Source organism: Psammomys obesus, unplaced genomic scaffold (genome assembly GCF_907164565.1).
Source record: "Psammomys obesus unplaced genomic scaffold, mPsaObe1.curated_primary_1811, whole genome shotgun sequence".
Taxonomy (NCBI): Eukaryota; Metazoa; Chordata; class Mammalia; order Rodentia; family Muridae; genus Psammomys; species Psammomys obesus.
In genome coordinates this window covers 23,429,683-23,450,498 of record NW_026596040.1, presented here as the reverse complement: position 1 = coordinate 23,450,498, position 20,816 = coordinate 23,429,683, and the positions used below count along the sequence as shown (strand labels likewise).

At 40.2% G+C, this 20,816-nt stretch overlaps 1 protein-coding gene across 1 annotated transcript in view; it reads right to left on the bottom strand.

The window, feature by feature from the left end:
* Positions 1-4,035: 4,035 nt before the first annotated feature.
* Positions 4,036-20,816, bottom strand: part of Htr4 (5-hydroxytryptamine receptor 4) — a 115,699-nt gene continuing 98,918 nt past the window's right edge. The window contains 1 exon segment of the mRNA XM_055622732.1: positions 4,036-4,202. Coding sequence (XP_055478707.1) covers positions 4,097-4,202 — 106 coding nt within the window. The 3' untranslated portion in view covers positions 4,036-4,096.

The following is a 20,816-nucleotide window of genomic DNA, read 5'->3' as shown; positions in this document are numbered from 1 at the left end:
TTATTATTTTTAGTAGGAAACCTCTTTCTGGGTGGTTATGATATTTTTTTTTTCTCAAGTAGGGTCCTGTTTGTAAGCAGCTAACTTGAAGTCAGCAAAGAACCACAGTATCTGTGGCTGAATTAGCATCAGGTTTTACCTATTTCTCTGAGTCCACCTCGTGCAACAGTCCCACACTCCCTGAACTCAGGCTGCCCATGGCATGCCCACTGCAGCCCCAGGGAATTGGCATCTGCTCTTCCCTTTGTCCTACACAATACCCACCCCCACCCCACCCCCTTCTCATTTCTCATCACAGGACTCTCCTCTCCTCTAAACCCTCCCCATGAGTCAGGGAATAGTAACACATCAACCTTTGCAGGCTATACTTTTTAATTCGTGTTCCCCACAGCACACACCAATTTCTAAACCTGTCTGATTGACATACATGTGTCTTCTTGCTTATTTTCTATTTGAAAGAACAGAGAGAGTGTCAACACTCATTATTGGCAGGCCTCTGGAGACAGACCCTGATACACAGGGATACACAGTAATTCACAGTTTAGAGCAAACCTGCTTCTTTGAACCCTGCCGTGCTGTTGGGAGGATTAAATTACAAAATAGACAGTCACAGCTGGATCAGTTCCTCCTATAAGACATTTCTAGGGCCTAGAACTTCACGTGAACGTAGCAGGTAACTCCATATTCTGTACTGGCTTAAGTTTTTATTCCAGGAAGTTCCAGAAGATAGAATTTTCAGGGAAAGGCTTTGTAATTGAGGGGAGATGTGGATCTAGGTCAAGGATTGATGCCTAGAAAAAAAAGCTTGCATTTGTTCTCTGGACCCTGTTTACGAAAGGTAAGAATGACAGGGAAACAGGCATCATCTCAGACCATCGGGCCCAATTGTTTAGGGTTTAGCTCCCGAGAAGGGTCCTTGTAGTGTGAGGATTGAAGTGAGCAGACATGGGGAATTCAGAGTTACCAAACCCCTTGACTCTCTTTTTTTTTATTTCTTTTTTTTTTATTAATTACACTTTATTCATTTTGTATCCCCCCATAAGCCCCTCCCTCCTCCCCTCCCGATCCCACCCTCCCTCCCCTTTCTGCATGCATGCCACTCCCCAAGTCCACTGATAGGGGAGGTTCTCCTCTCCTTTCTGATCTTAGTCTATCAGTTCTCATCAAAATTGGCTGCATTGTCCTCTACTGTGGCCTGGTAAGGCTGGCCCCTTGACTATCTTATGCAAGGGGACTCTGAAAACTCTTTGTATAAAGAAAGGATTCTGAGTTGAAAACCTAACTATTGTCCTATTGTCTACATCGTATGCCAGAGGGTAGCGGTCCCAAGAGTTGAAGAGTTGGGACTTGTCGCTTCTCACTCTGCCCCAGTTTATGGGATTCTTTCTACTGTCAAACACTCAGAAAAAAAGATACAGAGATTTTATTAAGTCATAATCTGTTCTGGGTGGGGGGGAGTTTGGACAGGTTCCAGGATGGTTTAGTATATTTAAAAAATGTTCTAAGCAAGGAGGCACATGCTTAATAATTTCAGTCCAGGATGTGAGCATATGTCATGGTCACACTGCTGCAAAGGGCTCCCTATAGTTCATATCTTTAGTGTTTCTGAGCTGTATCCCTACACTATGGCCACAGGATGGCCACGCTAGAGAGATCTATACTAGTGCTTGAGGCTTTAATAAAGGTGACAGGCGGGTAGAATCACATCAGTTAAGAGCCCCGGACTTCTGGGCTTATGTTAAGAAGAACTGATATTGAAGAGAGAAAATTTCCAGTTCCAGTTGACAGTAGCTTTTGGGAGATGCCCTGGCTCTGAAGCTACACAATCCTGACACACATGGGTTAACTTTGGTGTTTTATTGCATAATCAAAACTCAGTCACTTTTTTTTTAGGACTTAAGATTTGCTTTAATGAAAAGCTTATTTAAACATGTACATATGGAGTCAGATAAACATGTGGAAATATGTCAATATTTCATCAATAAATATAATTAATCAATTAAAAAAAACCTGTGCAGGTTCCTCTGTTTTCTAAGAATGTATTTCTGGAAACTGCATCCAAAAGAATCTATTGTAAAGCCAAGAATGCTTTCCATGGAAACAAAGTAATATTCAGGGCTCTTCATACCTTAAAAAGTATCAGCTTCAATAAGCCACATATGAAACCAACAAGCTCATGAAACCAAAGACCACACCATCATTAGAACCCGCCACACTCTATAGTAGCAAGATTTAAGCTTCACGTTCTCAGCCACAGACACACATGTACTTACTGTGTTGGTTACACTAGAGGCCTCAGCGCACCCTAACCTACACAAGTAGTCCCGCTTGTGACTAAGCTCGGAAAAAATGTAAACAAAATTAAAGTATTAGATAAAATGCCATCATGCTGCAGTCAACAGCTGCTTACATAGACTTTCATCAGCTTTGCAAATGTCAAATTTATCATGGTTCAGTAACTTAGCCACCCACTGTATAACACTCTTGTCAGCTGGTTTTTCATAAATGGTCCACATTTAACTTAATACATATATAAATTATAAATATATATGTATATAATTTATAAGGTGGGAATTAATTTTATAGATGGGGACTTTTTTTCTCCAGATACATTTTTTTATATGAAAAACAGGTATATGAAGTTAGCTCACGAGCCTATGAAGTGACATATAAAATTAGGGTCATTCTTCCCCAAAACTTACCCACAGTCTCTTTCTCTATTCACACCTTTTAGAACGAGGAAGTCCCTTTAAATGGAGGGTGATATATAAATGTGGGTGCTAGGCAACCTGGAGTGACTGAATGAGCAGGGATCCATTGGAGCATGTTGGTACCCAAAGGGTGCTCTCGGATTTTGATTCCAATAAAGAAAACTCATTCTGAACTGATCTCATTTCTTAGTGAAAAAATACTCTTGAGAACTCAAGCACATCTGTAATAATTCAAAATACCCAGAATAATAACAAACATATGGGTTGTCATTTTACGGTTTACAGAACGTTTCCATAAATATAATTTATCTCCAAATCAACTGTTTGGGGGTAAGCAGAAGAGATTCTGAGGCCCGGATCATCCAGCTTTCAGTTCCATCCACTCGGTCAGACAGTCATTGACTTGGTGAGTGAGCCACTTTCTACCACCATGTTTATCGAAGGGGTGGGCATGTGGCCAGCTGAGAAGGGTTGGTAGCATCTCATCTTTTGCATTAGAGAAGAACCAAGCTCAAAACGCTGCTTGCCTCCAAGTAAATGCTGAGTCTAGTGATGGAAGGCGGAGCAAGGACTTACAGATCAAAGTGGGCTGATCCAACTACAGAGTCAGTGTACAAGTTAATGCTTCAGCTCTCTTCACAGTTGACAAAAAGAGGCCTCCAGTGAGAACTGCGCCATTGGATCAGTTTTGACATGAGCCATCCCAGCACGTAATATTTCTTATCACAGAGCATATATATATATATATATCAGCAGCATTTAGGAGTTCTCTCTCAGGATCTACTTCCTTTTGCTAAGGCGTGGCTTGTACTCAAGAAGACTAAGTCTTCAGATAACAGAGAATTCTTTTTGGCATATGAACTGTTTTGGCAGTCTTTTCTTCCTCATTCCAAAGTCTCTTTCCTGCCAACTTCAATTCCAGGACGAAAGTCAACACTGACAGGAATATAGCACATGACACACAGTGAGCAGCTCAAGAGAAGGGTGCACGCAGTACATAGTCCTGAGATGGCATCGAATCACAGCCAAGAGGAAAGCTGAAACATCGCCTGGCTCTGAGAAGCAGCGCTTCCCTCACTGAAACCTTTGCTCTGGGGTACTTGGGACAAACCACGGACTCTGGTTTGAGTGGAAGATCCTCAGTTAACTGTAAGCTCACAGCTGATCAAATCAGAAGTCTAGAAGGCCCAAATCAGGAGGGCGGTTACTCTGAAACAAAGCCCCAAGGTAGGCAGGCCATGAGATTTCGAGGTAGCAAATGGCTGGCTAGAGCAGCGTCCTACTGTCCCAGAAATGGAAAGAAATTGTGAAGACTCCCCTAGTCCAAGCTTCATTTGGAAATATAGAAAGTGGGTTTCAGAGATGGGAAGACATTGTTCATGATCTCACAGCATTTTAGAAGCAGGGCCAGGGCTGGCATCTGGATCCTCTGACTTGGAGTCAGATACTGTTTTCTCATTACTAGCATCTCTGGACTCTGCACTTCTCCACCTAAAAGACAGCAAGGGTAACAAGGCCCCATAGTGTGAACATCCATCAGTTCTGTCCACTGGAAGCAGCAAAGCCATATTTAGAGGTTTTGAGTTGGTACTGTTGACTTCACCACAGGCTCATAGAAAAGATCCCAGAGTCTCTCAGTAGACACTTATAATGCCACCAGCCCTGCCTAAGGCTCTTTAGGTGTTCTATCTTAGCTGACAGAAAAGGAAACATATCAGATGAGATAGATCTGGTCTTGGCCCTAGGGGAAGCTGCCTTTGGCTTCCCTCCAGGGTTTCTGCAGAGACCATTTTCCACTGACAGATCTCTTTTCTGTGTCTCCAATGGCAAATGGACACAGCCCATCCTGAAGAAAACATCGACAATAAACACAGGAAAGAGAAAGCAGAACTCCATGACTGACACAGGGCTGCTCAAGAGGATACATGCCTACACCCACAAAAGGAAAAGAATTTACAAATGCCCAGCACAGAAGGGCAGAGAGACATTGGTGAAGAGTTTGAACACAGCTTATAGTAGATGTGACCAAGCAAGAACTGTGATTAAAACAGGCACAGGTTTTGACAAGATCTGTATGATGACATTTCAAAGGAGGCACATTTGGGAACTGAAAGGAGAGCACAGTGAACACTTGCAAGACAGACTGGAAACAGGAAGGGGTCTAGGTCACGGACTTCACAGAGGCCATCAAGCAAGAGCGGAGACTCCAGAAAGAGGGAATGTTGAGCAATAAAACATGAACAAGGAAGCCCTTTTCTCCCCCTGACTCCCTCAAACACCACCTGCTGGAATCCTGGCGGAAAAGTCCAGTGAGCATTGCTGCCTGCTCTTGGAAAGCCTTGGAGAACAGAGTGTCAGGAGCAGCCACATACACACAGCAGCAGCTTAGGACTGCCCTCTTTCCAGGCCACAGCTGTCTTCTAGGTCATTGTCCCAGGGGCCTAAGCATCACTGTGCTGAGGAGCCACAGGAGAAGTTGCTGTGAGGTGGCACCGACTCTCCCACTGGCCACCACCTTCCACTGCATCCCTGGAGGAGGAGGAGATTGGAAAGGCTCAAGCACTGGATTGGAGTCAAGGGCCTGTGAATAAGAACACCCAGTGCAGGCAGGCACCTCCACTCGCCACGCAGATGGGTTGCAGCTTACTGTCTAAGCCAAGAGTTCCCGACAATAAACTATTCCTGAACAACTACAACTGTTTAGAAATAGTTCATCGACGTTCAGCCCAAATTTCCCTCCTAAAATTTCTTCCCAACAGGCCTACTGTGTATTCCAGGCCCATTCAAAATCACAATGAGCGCTGTCTCGTGAACAAAGCACACGTTCTGGTGATCTCTCTTAAAGTAACGCGCTTGAAAGGAGCTCAGCTCTTCAAACCCAACAAGCAAACCCAACACTGTGTTATGGGTACACCCACAGTGGTCTCATTCCTATCACTGCTGGTATGCTTTTGACTAATAATGAGTTTGTTATCAATATATACACACGTTTCCCTTTAATTCCTTTCTCGTCTCATACTGCTCTAGCTAATGCTTCAAGTGTTGTGTTGAGGTCGAGTGGGGACAGTGGAAATCTTCTCTTGTTCCTGACTTTAATAGGATAGATTTTTTTTTTTTTTGCCAGTTAGAATCATATTGGCTATGTGTTTGTCATACAGATTTCCTTATATTGAGGTATATTTTCTCCAACCCAACCTTCCTTAGGAATTTTTATTATGAAGGCAATTTGGATTTTGTCCAGGTTCTTTTCTGAAACTATTGAGTTGATCGTGTGATTTTTGTCACGTCCATGTATAGGATTGCATTTATTGATTTTTTTTGTGTGTTGAACTATAGCTGCAATTCCAGGATATAGCCAATGGGATTGTGGTGGATAATCTTTTTGATACATGCCTATATTTAGTTTGCAAATATTTTATGGAGAGGTTTTCCATCCATGTTCATCAGGAATATTGGCTTATGGATTTTGGTAATATACTAATAATAGAAGACATTTGCAAGTGTTTCTTTGTTTTTAATTTGAGAAACATTAGTTGTTTTCCTTTATTGAAAGTCTGGTAAAATTCTGCTATGAATTAACCAGAATCTAGGCTCTTTAATGTGAGATCTTGAATTACTGTCTTAATCTCCTTATTTGTTATGGTTCTGTTTAAGTTGTTGATCTTCTTGGTTTAATTTCTATGATGGATAAATTTAGACATTTATTTATTTATTTTAAGTTTTCTAACTTAATGAAGTATAGGTTTTTAAAGTATTACCTTATTATATTCTAAATTCTTTGGTGTTTATTGTAATGTTTATCCTTAATTCTATTAATTCAGGTCATTTATTTCTTCTTTTGATTCATTGTTAATTTTGCTTATCTTTTCAGAGAACCAACTCATAGATTTGTCAATTCCTTGTGTTGGTTTGTTTCTATTTTATTAATTTCTGTCCTGTTTTTTCAAGTATTTTTCCTATTTACTGGATTTGGGTTTGGTTTATTCTTGTTTTTCCAAATTCATAAATTGCATCAGTAAATAGTTTATTTGTTCTCTTTCTGATTTTATAATGAAGTAATTTGGAGCTGTGCATTGCCCTTATATAGCTGCTTTTCAGTGTCCCAGAGTTTTTTCTGTGTTTTAATTTCATTTTTATTCATTCCCAAGAATTTTTAAATTTCTATATTAATTTTTTCTTTGTCCTATTCACCATTCAGTGGTATGTTGTTTAATTTCCACAAGTTCATGTAATTTCTGGAGATTTTTTTTTCCTGGATTTTAAACTTTATTACATCATGGTCACAGAGAAAACATAGTATTACTCCAATTTTCTGTATTTTTTGAGATTTGTTTTGTGTCCAATTATGTGATCTATTTTAGAAAAACATTAAGTAGAATGTATATTCTTTGTTGTTTGGATAGATTATTCTGTAGCTATCTGTTAGAGACATTTGAAGTTTGCTATCATTTAATTCTTAGGTTTCTCTGTTAATTGTTGTCCAGATGATCTGGAGAAAGGAGGGTATTGAATTCACTTACCATTGTTGTGCTGGGGTTAATTTTTACCTTTACAGTAATATGCTTTTTATAAAATTGAGTGTGTCAGAGTTTGCTGTGTATGTGTGCAAGATTTTAAGTTTACTTTGTTAGTAATTGCCTTAATTAGAATTGGTATCATTGATCTCCTTAGATTAATTTTTGTCAAAGTCCATTTTGCTGGCTAATAGGATAACAATGCCTATTTCTTGCCTGGTCCCATTTGCTAGGAATACTCTTTTTCATCCTTTCACTCTGAGGTGGTGCCTATTCTTGAAGTTGTGATGAGGTTATTTTGGTTAACAGTTGTATTATTACATTATAATATATTGTTATATATTTGAATCAAAACAGAATATTTGTCTCACTTAAACTCCATCTTTTGGGCTGGGTAACAATTTTGCCACTTGATAAGGTGCTATAAGAATTTCAGCACTTCAAATGACTTTCAAGACTTACTTACTAAACCATGTTTCAAATGTTTTCTAAGAACATAGATAATCTGTAGTGCTCACTACCTAGATAGTTCTGTTTAGTGTTATCTGCCTCTTAGGTTTTCAGCCAAGGAAAAAAGTACTCAGCAGAGCAGAACAAAGTATAAGAGGACACTGTGCTATAAACACATAAGCCTCAGCATGCTTAAGCACGGCTCATCCTATCAGGCTTAGCTCGGTGATATGTTAAAAATGTCTCACCAAATAATTATTCTGCTCTGTTAGGTGATGATCAAATCTTGCATGAGTTACTTTTGTTCATTTATATAATGAATGTGTCATAGAATTCTAGTAAAATCTACTTTAAATCACACATTTGCAATTCGTGGAGTTCAGCTTTAGTCTTTCTTGAAGAACTGGGGCGTTGCTACTGACATCCAAGCTTCTACTGTGTCACCTCTGCTACCAGAGAGCCATCTGGAGATACTGTCAGCCAACTTTTACGCTATGAGATTTTGGAAACTTTGCTCAGGGAGAGTTAAAGCTTTTCATTAATTCTGGATAGCAATTTCTCCCATAATGTTCCTTTGTTTTGGTTAAAGTCTACTCTTACTGTAGCATAATATTCACTATTTCTTCCCTAAATAGTGAGATAAAACTATTTCTGAGATTACTGCATTCTGTGAACACACTTTGGATTCAGATTCATTCTTGGTCGTATGTTCTCTCTCCTGTAATTTTCAAATGCCGTTAACGCTTTAGATAACTCAATATATGCCCAAACATCATTACACATTACCCTACATCTTCATTTATCTCACCTGTTGATGTATCTACAAAGATTAAAAAATATGAATAGGAAGAAGTAGAGAAGAAATAAAGGACTACTCGTATGCCATTGGCCAAGTCTTCATAATGACCAATCCTCCAACTCCATAAAAGATACAACAATTTCCTCTTAGCAATAGCAAAGGCAGCAAGGGACTTTAGCATCAGAAAAGGGTGATACAATGATATCACTGGCCTGCAATAGTCTCACTTGATGTTATCATACCAGCACAATTAACACGCACTTCTTCAGTGTGATCTGACTGAGTGGTTTTGCTCAAGATAAAAATTTATGGAAGATTGTACTACAGTGGAAGAAAGTGTTTGGCACACAAGACAACACTGCGTGTGCATGGGTTTAGCATCCCAGGAACCCACTTTTGCAGTCAGCTCAGGGTCGGAGCAGGAGCAGCGACAGGGTGCAGCAATGAGAGCAGCAAGCGGAACACAGGGAGTTCTACGGTGCCGTTCATCCGCCAGCGTATGCACCCAACAGCACAATCCGTACATGAGTAGGAGGAAAATAACCCATGAAATCCCTTGCAGTGCTGACATTATAATTCTGTGAGTAGTAGAGATGGTGGGTGACAGACACAGGCCTTTTGATTGGGTGGCGGTTGTGTGGGGACTGTTCTGCAAAGCTGTGGGTAATTGCTTCTCATTTGGCTTTTAATATCCTATTGTTAGTATCTGATACTTTATATTCCACGTGAAGGGAAGAGGCTTTTCTGGAAGCCCAGGGAGGGTAATTGTTGTGTCTGTGTCAAAGAATTGAAGATCCTCAGTTTCTGAGCTTTGAATCCATTCTCCAAAGCTGTTAAGTGTATCTAAGTAGAACAGTGTGGGGTAGGGTTCAAAACGCAGCGAGGCCATACCTGACTGTCCTCAAACACAGACTTGATCAAAAGCACTGCCAGAGCTATGCAAAATCCCTGACACAAAACATCATTAAAAAGAACTTTTCGCCAATAATCTAGTAGGTAAGTTTGAAAATGCAAGGTTTTGCTTTATAAACCTGGTGATATTTTTTATAATTGATGGCAAACTTTCACCTTCCTTCACATTTAATCTTCAGCACAAATCTGTAAGGAAGGAATGTACAGAATACATATTTCCATTTAATACGAAGAGGAAAAAGATGATATAGATAGGGCGTATGGTTATTTGACTGAGACGTTTTCTGTAAGCTCATGTGTTTGAAGACTTGGTCTCCAGTTGGTGGCTGTTTGTGAAGGATTTCGAGGTATGCTTTTGGAGGAAGTATGTCACCGGGAACATGCTTTGAGATTTCAAAAGACTCATGCCATTTCAAGTTAGTTCTCCCCGTTTCCTTTCTGTGGATCAGGATGTGAGCTTTCAGTTGCTGTTCCAGTGTCATGCCTGCTTGCCTGTTGGCTCACAATGGTGAGGGACCTTCTCCCACTAGAGGAGCAAGCCCCCTTAAAAACCTTTCCCTCTGTGAAATGCCTTCATTGTGGTGTTTTATCACAGAAAAAGAAAAATTGTTACTATAGAAATTAGTACAAGGGAGTGGGCTATTCCTGTGACATATCTGATTTGGGGAGATTATGGAAAGACTTTGGGACTTTGGACTAGAAAAGAGGTTGAATGCTATAATCAGATTTTAATGGGCCCTCCTAATAGAAACCTGGAAGACAGTCCTAAGAGCTACATAAATTGTAGAAATCTGGAAAAAGGCGTTTCAGGGGGAAGCAAGGACTTTAACAGCAACAAGGGTAGAGACCATTATTATGTTATTTTAGCTTCCGTTTTGCCCTTATCCTAAGAATTTGCCTGAGGCTAAATTGAAAAATAGTGGACTAATTTACATTTTGGAAGAGATTTCAATACAGCCTAATACAGACTCAGTTGCAGGGTTATTAGGAATCACTGTGTGTAAGTCTGCAAGGAAAAAGAACAGGTAGCCCCAAAGGAATACAAAATGCACAGTTTGAAGAGAAAAAGAGCACCGGGAAATTTAATGATGGAGCCAAGGCTTGTGCTGAAAAACATAAGGAGATTAAGGTGAGACCTGATTCATAGTGTGATGAAGGGAAGTTTGTCCTCAGGAAAAGACCCCACCAAGCTAAACTCTGACTTGTGAGAGAAAAGGGTTGAAGAAATTTTCTACTTCTACTTCTGGCCAGTGTTGATCCTGAGTGGGGAGCCAAACTTGGCAGATATCCACCTGGGTCTGGCTTTAGAGTCATGAAGGATACTCAAATCAAAGGAGCTGTGGAGTCTTCCCCTGTGGTTAGGGAAAGCCAGGCAGGGCTTTCCACCTGTGGCAGGGCAGGCCCCAAGTGAAAGCTCTGAGAGCGTATGAGGCCCCGAAAGGCCATTTCATGAAGCTGTTGAAAATGAAGTCTGCATTGCACTGGAGACTCTGATGTAGGAGGTTCTAGAGCCATGGGATAGCTACTCAGGAGAGATGCAGATGGGGAGTGAGACCCAAGAGATATACTTCACAGTCACAAAACCATAACAACAGAGCTGTCTCAGCCCTTCAACACTGGATATGACACGTCCCCTGATAGTTTTGGTCTTCAGTCCAGCATTTCTTCACTATGCCCCCTGTTTTTTTTTTCCTTTTGGATTGGTAATGTGTATGTTGGAAATAACATAACTTGCTTTGTGATTTCACAGGGGGTTACAATAAAAAGATTACCAGAAATCCCAGAAGAGACTTTGACTTTAAAATGGTGTTGAAACTGTGAAAGCCTATGGGGATTTTTGAGGTTCGAATAAGTGCGTTTTGCCTTATGATATTGTCATGACCTTATGGTGGCCAGGGAGCAGGATGTGGCAGTTTGAATGAAACAGTTCCATATGCTCATATGTTTGAATGATTGTTCTTCAGCTGGTGGGTGTTTGTGGAGGATTAGTGGGCGGGCTCTGGCTGGAGGAAGTATGTGACTGGAGGTGGCTCACACCAGGTTTAGTTAGCTCTCTCTGCCACTGTGGATCAAGATGTGAACTCTCAGCTGTTGTTCCAGTACCATGCCTGCCTGCTGCTTGCTCCCTGCCATGATAGTGATGGAATCTTCTCCCTCTGAACCCATAAGCCCCAAATAAACCCTTCCTTTTATAAGTGGTCTTGTCTTGGTGATGGTGTTTTTTTGTTTTGTTTGTTTTTTTTTTTTTTTCCAGCAACAGAAACGTAAGTAACACAGGTGGTTAATAGTGGATCGTATGCCATAAATTGATGCTTCTTTCCAATGCTGCCTCTCAAGCTCCTCCCCAAATATAGTTCTGCCTGTTGGGGAACATGGGGATCATTTTTGTGGTGGAAAGAGTTTTGTGACAAAGTTTGATATTAACAGTTAATTTTGACAAAGTGAGTACTAAACCTTTCTATTAATAACTGAGAGACAGCTTAATGATACAGTCTTGTGGGTAGAAGTGAGAAAATATAAGTGAGTCACAGTGACCAAAGCTGGATGACTGAAGCAGTCACTTTTAGATGCTGGAAAAGTGATTAGAATGGAAGCAGTGAAGTGAGATACAAAACATTCCTGTAAGAAAAGCTGAAAAGAGAAATTTATTGTTATGACAAGGATGACACAAAGACTTCGTGACCAAATCGTGCCAATAAGAAAGCAAAAGAAAAAAAAATGCAAGGAGTGAATAGATGAGCTAGGGTGTCTGGGTAGGGGTCTCCCCTATTCTGAGGAATGGGGAAGAGGAGATTCAGGAGGAAGGGCAGAAGGGCGGGACTGGGACGAGGAGAGGGAGGGAACTATAATCAAGATGCAAATTGAATTAATTAATAAAAAAGATTAAAAAGGCAAGGAAATGTAAAAAAAAGCAATAATAATGAAAACCCTACTTAATCTCCTATTATTTCCCATTATAGAAATACCCCCCCCACACACACACACAAATGGTCCCTTCCTTTCTACTTTCCTGGCTTCTTATACTTCAGTTACATACTCAAATGGAAAGATTTAGAGCTCAGATCCACAAATAAGAGAGAACATTTCAATTTCCGAGTCTGGGATATCTCACACAGTGTAATATTTTCCAGTTCCATCCATTTTACCTTCAAATTTCATAATTTGTCCTTACAGCTGAACAAAATCTTTTGTACCACCTTGAGGTTGTTTCCATTTCTTAGCTATTGTGAATAGAGAGGCAACGAACATTCTTGAAGCAAGAATCTTCATAGTATGATATTGCTCCCTTTGGCCATATGGCAAGGAATGGTAGAGCTGGGTGACATGGAAGATACACTTCTAACTTTTTGAAAATTCTCCAAAGTATGTGTGCATGTGTGTGTGTGTGTGTGTGTGTGTGTGTGTGTGTGTAAGAGAGAGATTGGGATAATAATGCTCCTATCAGAGACACACATCATCTTACAAAAACACGCCTAATGCCAGGCATGGGGACACAGTGTCATGTTGGAACAAACAAAGTAATGCACCTGCTGGACAGACATTTATCAGATCTCAGGCCAGAGCTCTGTCTACTGCAGCTGCAGTTGATCTTGTCTATCTTTCAGAAAGAACGTTATATATCTATCTGAACAGTTTTGAAGACTTATCCCGGTGCTTTCTGAACAAAATATATTCCAAGGGGCTCTGTAAAATCCTGCCAACCACAGTTATAGCGATGCTCTGAGATAAGAAGGTGTAAGATCACATCAGACATTGTGGTTATGACCCCAGTGTGTTCCTTTTACCTTTCTCAATATGCACATGTAGCTGAATTGTCTTCCAAGATTTTTCTAATCATGATTTATAAATAACAAAGGAACTAGGCATCTGAGTCTTGGTGCAGGCCTGTGTTTGTTTGTTTGTATTGCTTTGTGCTGTTTGCTGAACCATTTCAAATAGAAGAAAATCTAGAAATTTCTAGGAGAACATGCATTTGAAGCTGAAATTTGTAGTAAAAAGAGCCTTCATTTGCTGTCTTTTATTATTTTACTAGATAAACCATGGATGCCTCACATAATCATCCAAGAGTCATATCCCACTGGTCTTCATTTTTTTGGCAAAGGAACGAGGCATACTAACTAGGCCCAGGAAGAACTGGATAGCCTCATCAAGTGTTTACTGTCACCCACCAGACTCCCCAGGTTCTTAGACATTGCCCATGAGGAGCAAAACAGATGGGGGAAGGTATAAATGGTCCACAAGAAACATTTAAGATCCTGGGATCTGCTGAGCTTCCACAAGAAAGGAGAAGCAACAGGCAGAGAGCCCACAGTGGCGGGGATGTAATTAATTATTGATCAGAGATCAGGAGCTGGGATCACGGAGTTTAGAGAGCTCATATTGAAGTGAGCCTAGAGGGAAGATTAATGTTGTACCAGGATGGACACTGACACAACATTCAAGGCAGCCTAAGTGGTCCAGTGGCAAGAAAATCCATTGTTATTTAGAGAAAGCTCACCAGTCTTGTACACAGGAAGAGGAACATGGCTGTTGTGGGAGAAATGAGCAAGAACACAAGACTGGGTCAGGCTGGTAGGGCTTATATACCTTATTACCATCAGCTCACTGCAAATCACATTGTATAGACTCTATCACAGCCCAATCCAGCTGGGATTTACACCTTAAAACCTACATGCCTGAGTGACCTTTCCATTTTCCTAGATGATAATGTGGGAAACAGAGTCTCTTTCAAAGCTATATTATACACTGGTCCAAAAAAAAAAAGGCAGAGAACATGTATAATTTACCATGTTTTCAAGGGGAAATCTCCTAAAATTGCCAAAATGTGTGATAAGCTTTGGGATCAAGACTTTTGGAAAATCATGGCAACATTAGACTGAATACAGAGGCTTCCAAGATGGTCTGAGTCATTTGTGTGGAGTTCTATGTGTGGCCTCCAGGAGCAGGACTTGAGCCAGCAGAAGGAAGTGAGAAATTATGAGCATCATACACAGTCCTTTCTGGAAGGTATCTTGTCTGCGTGCATCTCTGCCACATCTCTACCTCCTGGGACATTGTCTGAACTCTACTAGAAAGGTAATGGCAAGATGGTGAATGAATGGATGAACCAATGAGGCAGAGAGAAGTTGACGAGGAGTTCTGAAACCCAAATTCTGATCTTTATTCCTCTATTCACCTCTAATGTTCTTTGAGTCTCCTATTTTCTTATCCATAGCACACTGGGTTCATCAGTATATATCAGGTACTTTTTATAGGATTTTATCAAGCCCCTATGGGATAGCCATTTCAGACATTAGTGTGATGGAGTAAAGGCCATGGTTATGTACATATACCCCTATACTAACACTTCTTTAAATCGACAGTTTTGTTTTGCACTGCCATACTTTTGAATAAGATTCTCTTTGAGCAAAATGGTTTCTAAATTTGAAAACCACTAAGCTTGAATTTTAGTACCAGTTTCACCTATAAGAGTCACATCTTATATTATACCAAGATATAGGCAAGCAGAATTTAGCCAAAATACAACAATGAGGGCTGTTCAAACTGCAGCATTTCCAGCCTTCAATAATACTGAGATATCATGTGTTGAGAATAGAGTTAGACAGCATCACAGAAGAGATTCTGTCCTGTTTGCTGTCAGTTTGGATGCTGCATGTCCCCCCAACGGCTTAGTTCCAAGAATGGCATTTGTTAATCTCTTTCAATATATTTCTCTCTCAGTAAATTGGGAATGCTACAGCCTGCCCAGAAACGATTAAGAACTCGATGTTCTTAATCACATACAATGCAGTTAGCTCAATGCTCTGCATATAGCCATTAGATATCAGTTGGTAGCCAGATGATGATGGCCATGAAGATGAAGACAGTGCAGAAACATCTCCAGATCTGTGGATTTGACCAAAGCTTTCCTCAATGGCAATCTCACACATCCAATAGTTGTATGCTATTTAACTCAGGAATGAATCTCTCCCTCAGAAAAGTCTGAATGTTTTACTTCTTCGTACTGCAAGAATGATCACTAAGAAAAAACAGAATAGCCCCTGAAATTGACAGTATCATTTGTAATACCTCTCTGCTCACGGAAAACTTCAGCTCTTCTTCAGCTTTAGCCACGCGTAACACCTGGACTGGGCTGTCCTTTTCCCACATTTCACTGTATTGTAGGAAGAAAGTGGTCTGGGACCATCTCATTCAACCTCCCCCACTTCCTCAGAAACTGACAAATGGTAGAGTGATGGTTCCAGTGACTTGACCCTCAACTGGCACTGCTGGAAGTCATCCAATTGATGCCTTGTGCTTTACAGGAGCCTCTAAGCGAGGCCATCCATCCCATGCTGTGCTGGAACACAGAATCATAAAACCCCAAACCCATAAAGAACAAGCCAGATGTCCTCTTTCTCAATAGCTGTCCTTTAAACATATAAAAACAAAGCTTATGATCTGAATCTTTTGCTCTGCACACAGAATCCTCTGTTCCTACCACTGTTCTTCACACACAATGAATCATCCAACTGAGAAAATCACGATATCTGCCTTCCTTTGAGCACACTCTGGCTTGTCAATTCCCTGCAAAAGATGAACCTTCTACCAATTCAATGGACCAGAGGTCTACACCATTCTACTGTGGGGCAAACACGCATTTAGACAAGAAGATAGTTTTTCAGTGGGTTTCATAGTGTGCCTTGGAGGCAATCCCTTCCTGAACAGCTGCTCTGACTAAACTGGGAGGGCCGTGTCCTTGCCAAGTACATGCTGGAGGGAACAAGTGCATAGAGCCTGCCTCGCAGGAAGCTTATCTGCAAGGTGGCTGCCAACGCCTAACCGCAGGCACTCAGGATTCCTCCTGGCGGAATATCAGTCACCTTCCACAAGGCTTCTTTCCCCTTGTCTTGAGACTGCACGGGTTGAGAAATGTCAAGAGTTCAGGTGTTGAACCTCTAGTGTTATTCAAGAACTCTCCAGCTGTCTCCCGGCAAGGACAAGAAGTTTTTTTTGTTGTGAATCCCAGATGACAAGTTTAATGAACTTTTCATTTCAGGATAATATAATCTAGCATTCTGGTGCCATACAGTTCTTTCTGTAGGGGGCTTCCCTGTGTGCTTCGGGAACTTTAGCGTCATTTCCACCTAACCTCTGCCCATGAACTGTCGAGAGCAAACCCCGGCTATAACAACATGCATATTGCCAAGCCCCTGGCAAGAAGAATTGTACCATTGAGACCTGTTGTTTTAAATGCATATTATCTCAGTATCTAAGAAATAGATCTAGACCTGATCTTAAAATATTATCTAATTCCACCTGTTTGTTTTACTGGTATGGAGGGAGGAAAATGGCTGATTGGTGATCAATAAGAGAAAGAAAAGGCCTCCTGATTTCTCTAGTCCACAAATGGTTTTCTACCCTACTGCATGTTAGAACTCTTAAGAACTTTGGGATTTGGGCCCTCACAGGTCAGTCATGCCTAGCATCTTGCACACATGGAACTCACTCTCAGGCAGTATATAAAAACTCCCCAAAAGCTCTAGTGTGCAGTTAGGATTCAAAGCCAGGACACCATACCACACTTTCACCTTGGATACTTCACTTTGGAAACTTCAAGATACCCAAGATGATAAATGTCTTGGGCTCACCCTGCACATAGATGCCATGAATCACCCTTCTTCACTGTTGGCATCAATCTAAGAAGATTGCTCACTCGGAACTCTGGTACCTAGAGGGTGCTTCCAATGCAAATGAGGAAAAATCAATAAACTCTGAAGGTGCTCGACCTCTTTGACATGATTAATACGCTTTATGTCTATGTCAGGTCAAAGAAATGCCAACAGGCAATAGAAAAGCCAGAAGACATAGTCAAAATAGTCATTCCAATTGTCCAGAACAGGGCACGATGTACCCAAGAACTAAGTTTTATCTCATGTTGGTCAAATAGTTACTTGTAAGTAATGTTGTATTTAATTAATTGCTGGCTTTTATTGCAGCAAAGGAAGCTTCACATTCCCTATTTAAGGAGTGGTGTTTAACAGTGTTTATTGATTCATTCTTTGGAGACACTTATCAGAGAATTAGACAAGGGTGTTTTAGGAAGGTGTGGATGCTGTTGTATATACAATTATAACGGTTATCTCCACACCCATTCACTGAATGCTTTCTGTATAAGAGGGATGAGGCTCAGCCTGCTTGGAATTCACCCTATACATGTGCACTGTTACAAAGTCATTTTGAGAAGGGTTATAGATGAGGAAACAAACCCAGAAAAGTTTGGTGACGAGTTTCAGGTCATGTTGACACTAAATGGCAAATTCCATTTAGTCATGGGCTACCAAATTCCAGCATCTGCATCTATCATCTATATTAGGTTGGGTGTTTTGGGTTCTAGGTCGAAGCTCCACGTACCACCAAGGCAGAGGCAGCAAGAAGTTCTGAGTCACAATGAAAAGAATAGGATTTGTCAGTGAGATAAATTGCTCCGGAAGTGGTTATCTTGGAAATAAGCTTCATCTACCTTAGTAAAAAGTTTCTGAAGGGTGGACATAATGTGCAGTGAGTACAAATTTTACTGTGCCCCAAGTTCTGACAAAGTGAATGGATGTCTTCAGAAGTTGCCTTTAGTACTTCACTGGTATGATCTCAACAGGCCCGGTATTTTCCGTGAAGCTACTTCATTCCTGAGATGTATTGGGGTCAGCTTTATAGTTCAAGGACTAGAGAGACCGAGTCCTGGGTTTAAAGCTCTGCTGTTCCAATCTTGAAGTGTTTAATAACTTTGTTTTTATACTTATTGAGAATGTGCATGTATCAAAGAGTGATATAGAAAGCCGAGCTACTTTTGAGCTGTGTTCTGTCAAAAAATAAGCATACATGAGCAACAAAATACAGTTTGTATAATTTCAGTGACTACAAACATGATAACTGCCATTATATTGACATTTAAAACTAGTACTGAATAATATACAGGTGTATCTTTATTAGGCATGATGGATTACGTGAGTAATCCTAGCATGTGGGAATCAGGGGCAGGAAATCAGTAATTCAAAGCCATCCTTGGCTACAAAGTAAGTTTAAAACCAATCTGGGCTATTGTGTAGCAGTTTCGTTAGAGATTGAAACATTCCGTTTTGCAGGGAAAGTTTTAAAACAGATGCTAAACAACTCAAAATAGCTTCAGGAAGTCACTGAAAGTGACCAGATTAACCATACTCCTTTTTAAGAGTAAACAGTAAAGCTTGCCAGGAGTCATTCTCAAACAAGCCAAGCTACAAAGAACTAAAACAGAGAAACCCTGTCTTGAAAAACTAGAAAAACAAGCAAATAAAAAACTGAACCAAAACACTCTGAGACCAGCTGAGCTGCATGGAAGTGGCTCATTTTGACTCAGTCTCTTGGAAAGTACACTCTATAAACAGTTAAGTCGTCTGCAGACTGTCAGTGTGCTACAGGTTCCCAGATTTTGTGAGCTGTCACTCATGCTGCTGTGAGTTTTGGTGACGAAGCTGTCTTTGAGTAATTTTTTGCTTCTCTAAGTAACCCTTTACCCATATTCCTGGAATTAACCCCAGTAAAAGTCATTGGTTCACCAACTTGGATTTGGGTGGTACCCAGACTTTGTTCATCATGGGTCCACTCTCTGGGATTAGTAGATGTGTATATTCTCTTTCCCTAGGAAAGGTGGGTTTTTGTTTTGTTTTGTTGGTTTTTTCCCCCAAACAACAGCCATGTGAAATTCTGTCTCTAAAAAGGTTAAATTTTAAGATAATAATTAATTATTCTTCTATATAAAGGTAGAAAATGAATAATTGAATAACAATCAAAGCAAAACATTAATGAAATAGAAATAAAAATTAACATTGGACACCAAAGAAATTCAGAATATTGTAAGGGACTATTTTAAAACCCACACTCCATTACTTTAAAAGCTAAAAGAAATGGGCAATTTTTTAGATTCATACAAACCACCACAGTTAAGTCAAGGAACAATCAACAACTGAAACAGCCACACAACAAACAGATCAAAACAGCAACAAAAAATTCTTTCGATTAAAAACGCCCCATCCAGATGGAGTCACAACACAGTTCCAGAAGACTTTTTAAAAAGAGCTATAGTTAATATTTCTTAAATTAATAAAAAAAAGGAATAGAATGATAACTTTTATTTTTCTTTCTATGAAGCCAATATCGCCCCTAATACTAAACCAGGTAAAGATACAACAAAAAAGAGAGAAAAAAAAAGACAACCAAAGACCAATATTTCTGATAAACATAGATTTAAAAAAAACAGTAAAATGCAAGCTGAATACATGCATATATTACAAGGATCACTCATCACAATCAAGTTGGCTTTATCCCTGAGACTCAGAGATATTCAACATATGTAAGTCAATAAATCATATAAATAATCTTCACATGACAAAAATCACATGATCATTTCAATAGATGCAGAAAAAGCCTTTGACAAAACCCAATGCCTTCATAATAAAAAGTCCTAGAGAGAGTTGGAATCAATAATGAAAATGTGGAATGTATGCATAATGGGATACTATTCAGCAGTGATAAAGTGAAATCACAAAATTTTCAGGTTAAGAGGTGAAGCTAGAAAATATACTGAATGAGGTAACCTAGACCCAGAAACACCACATATCCTTCTTCATTTGTGGTTCTTTGTTCTGAGCCTTCAGATGTGAGAATATAATCTGGACTAAAAAAAGAAACCAGGAAAGTAAAAAGGGACCATAGATTGAGGCATAGAAAGATGTCTAGAAATAAGGGTTAGTAGGTCACAGGGGCTAGAAAGAGGGAAATGGAAAAATTCAAGACAGACTTTAATGGGGAGGAAAGAAGAGTAATACAAAGGAATCAGAAGAGAAGAGGAATAAATAACCCCAAAGGTGTTTGAAAAAGCCATAGGGAAACATCTTATTATGTTGCCTTGAATGAGAATCCCCCCCCAAAGGTTCAAATGTCTGACTACTTGATCTCCAGTTTCTGGAATTGTTTGGGAAGAATTAGGAGGTGTGGCTTTGTTGGATGAGCTTTATCACTGGGGGGGGGGGAAGGGAGGCTTTGAGATTGCTTATAGTTTCCTTAACTTCTTAGGAACTATGAACTGGGGGTAAGCATTCTAAGTTTGAGTACCTGAACTTGGGATCCAAGATATGGTGGGACAGCTGGTTAGGAGGTTTCAGACTCATTTCATTCCCAGCATGCCCTCTGCCTTCTGCCTGTACTTTTAGAATGAGCTCTCAGATGTTCCCATCGCCATACCTTCACCATGCCCTCATGGACCCCAGCCCTCTGAAACCATAAGCTGAATTCATTGCTTTCTTTTATATGTTGCCTTGGCAATGGTGCTTTGTTACAGCAATAGAAAAATAGATACATTGATGCAGATAGATAGATAGATAGATAGATAGATAGATAGATAGATAGATAGAT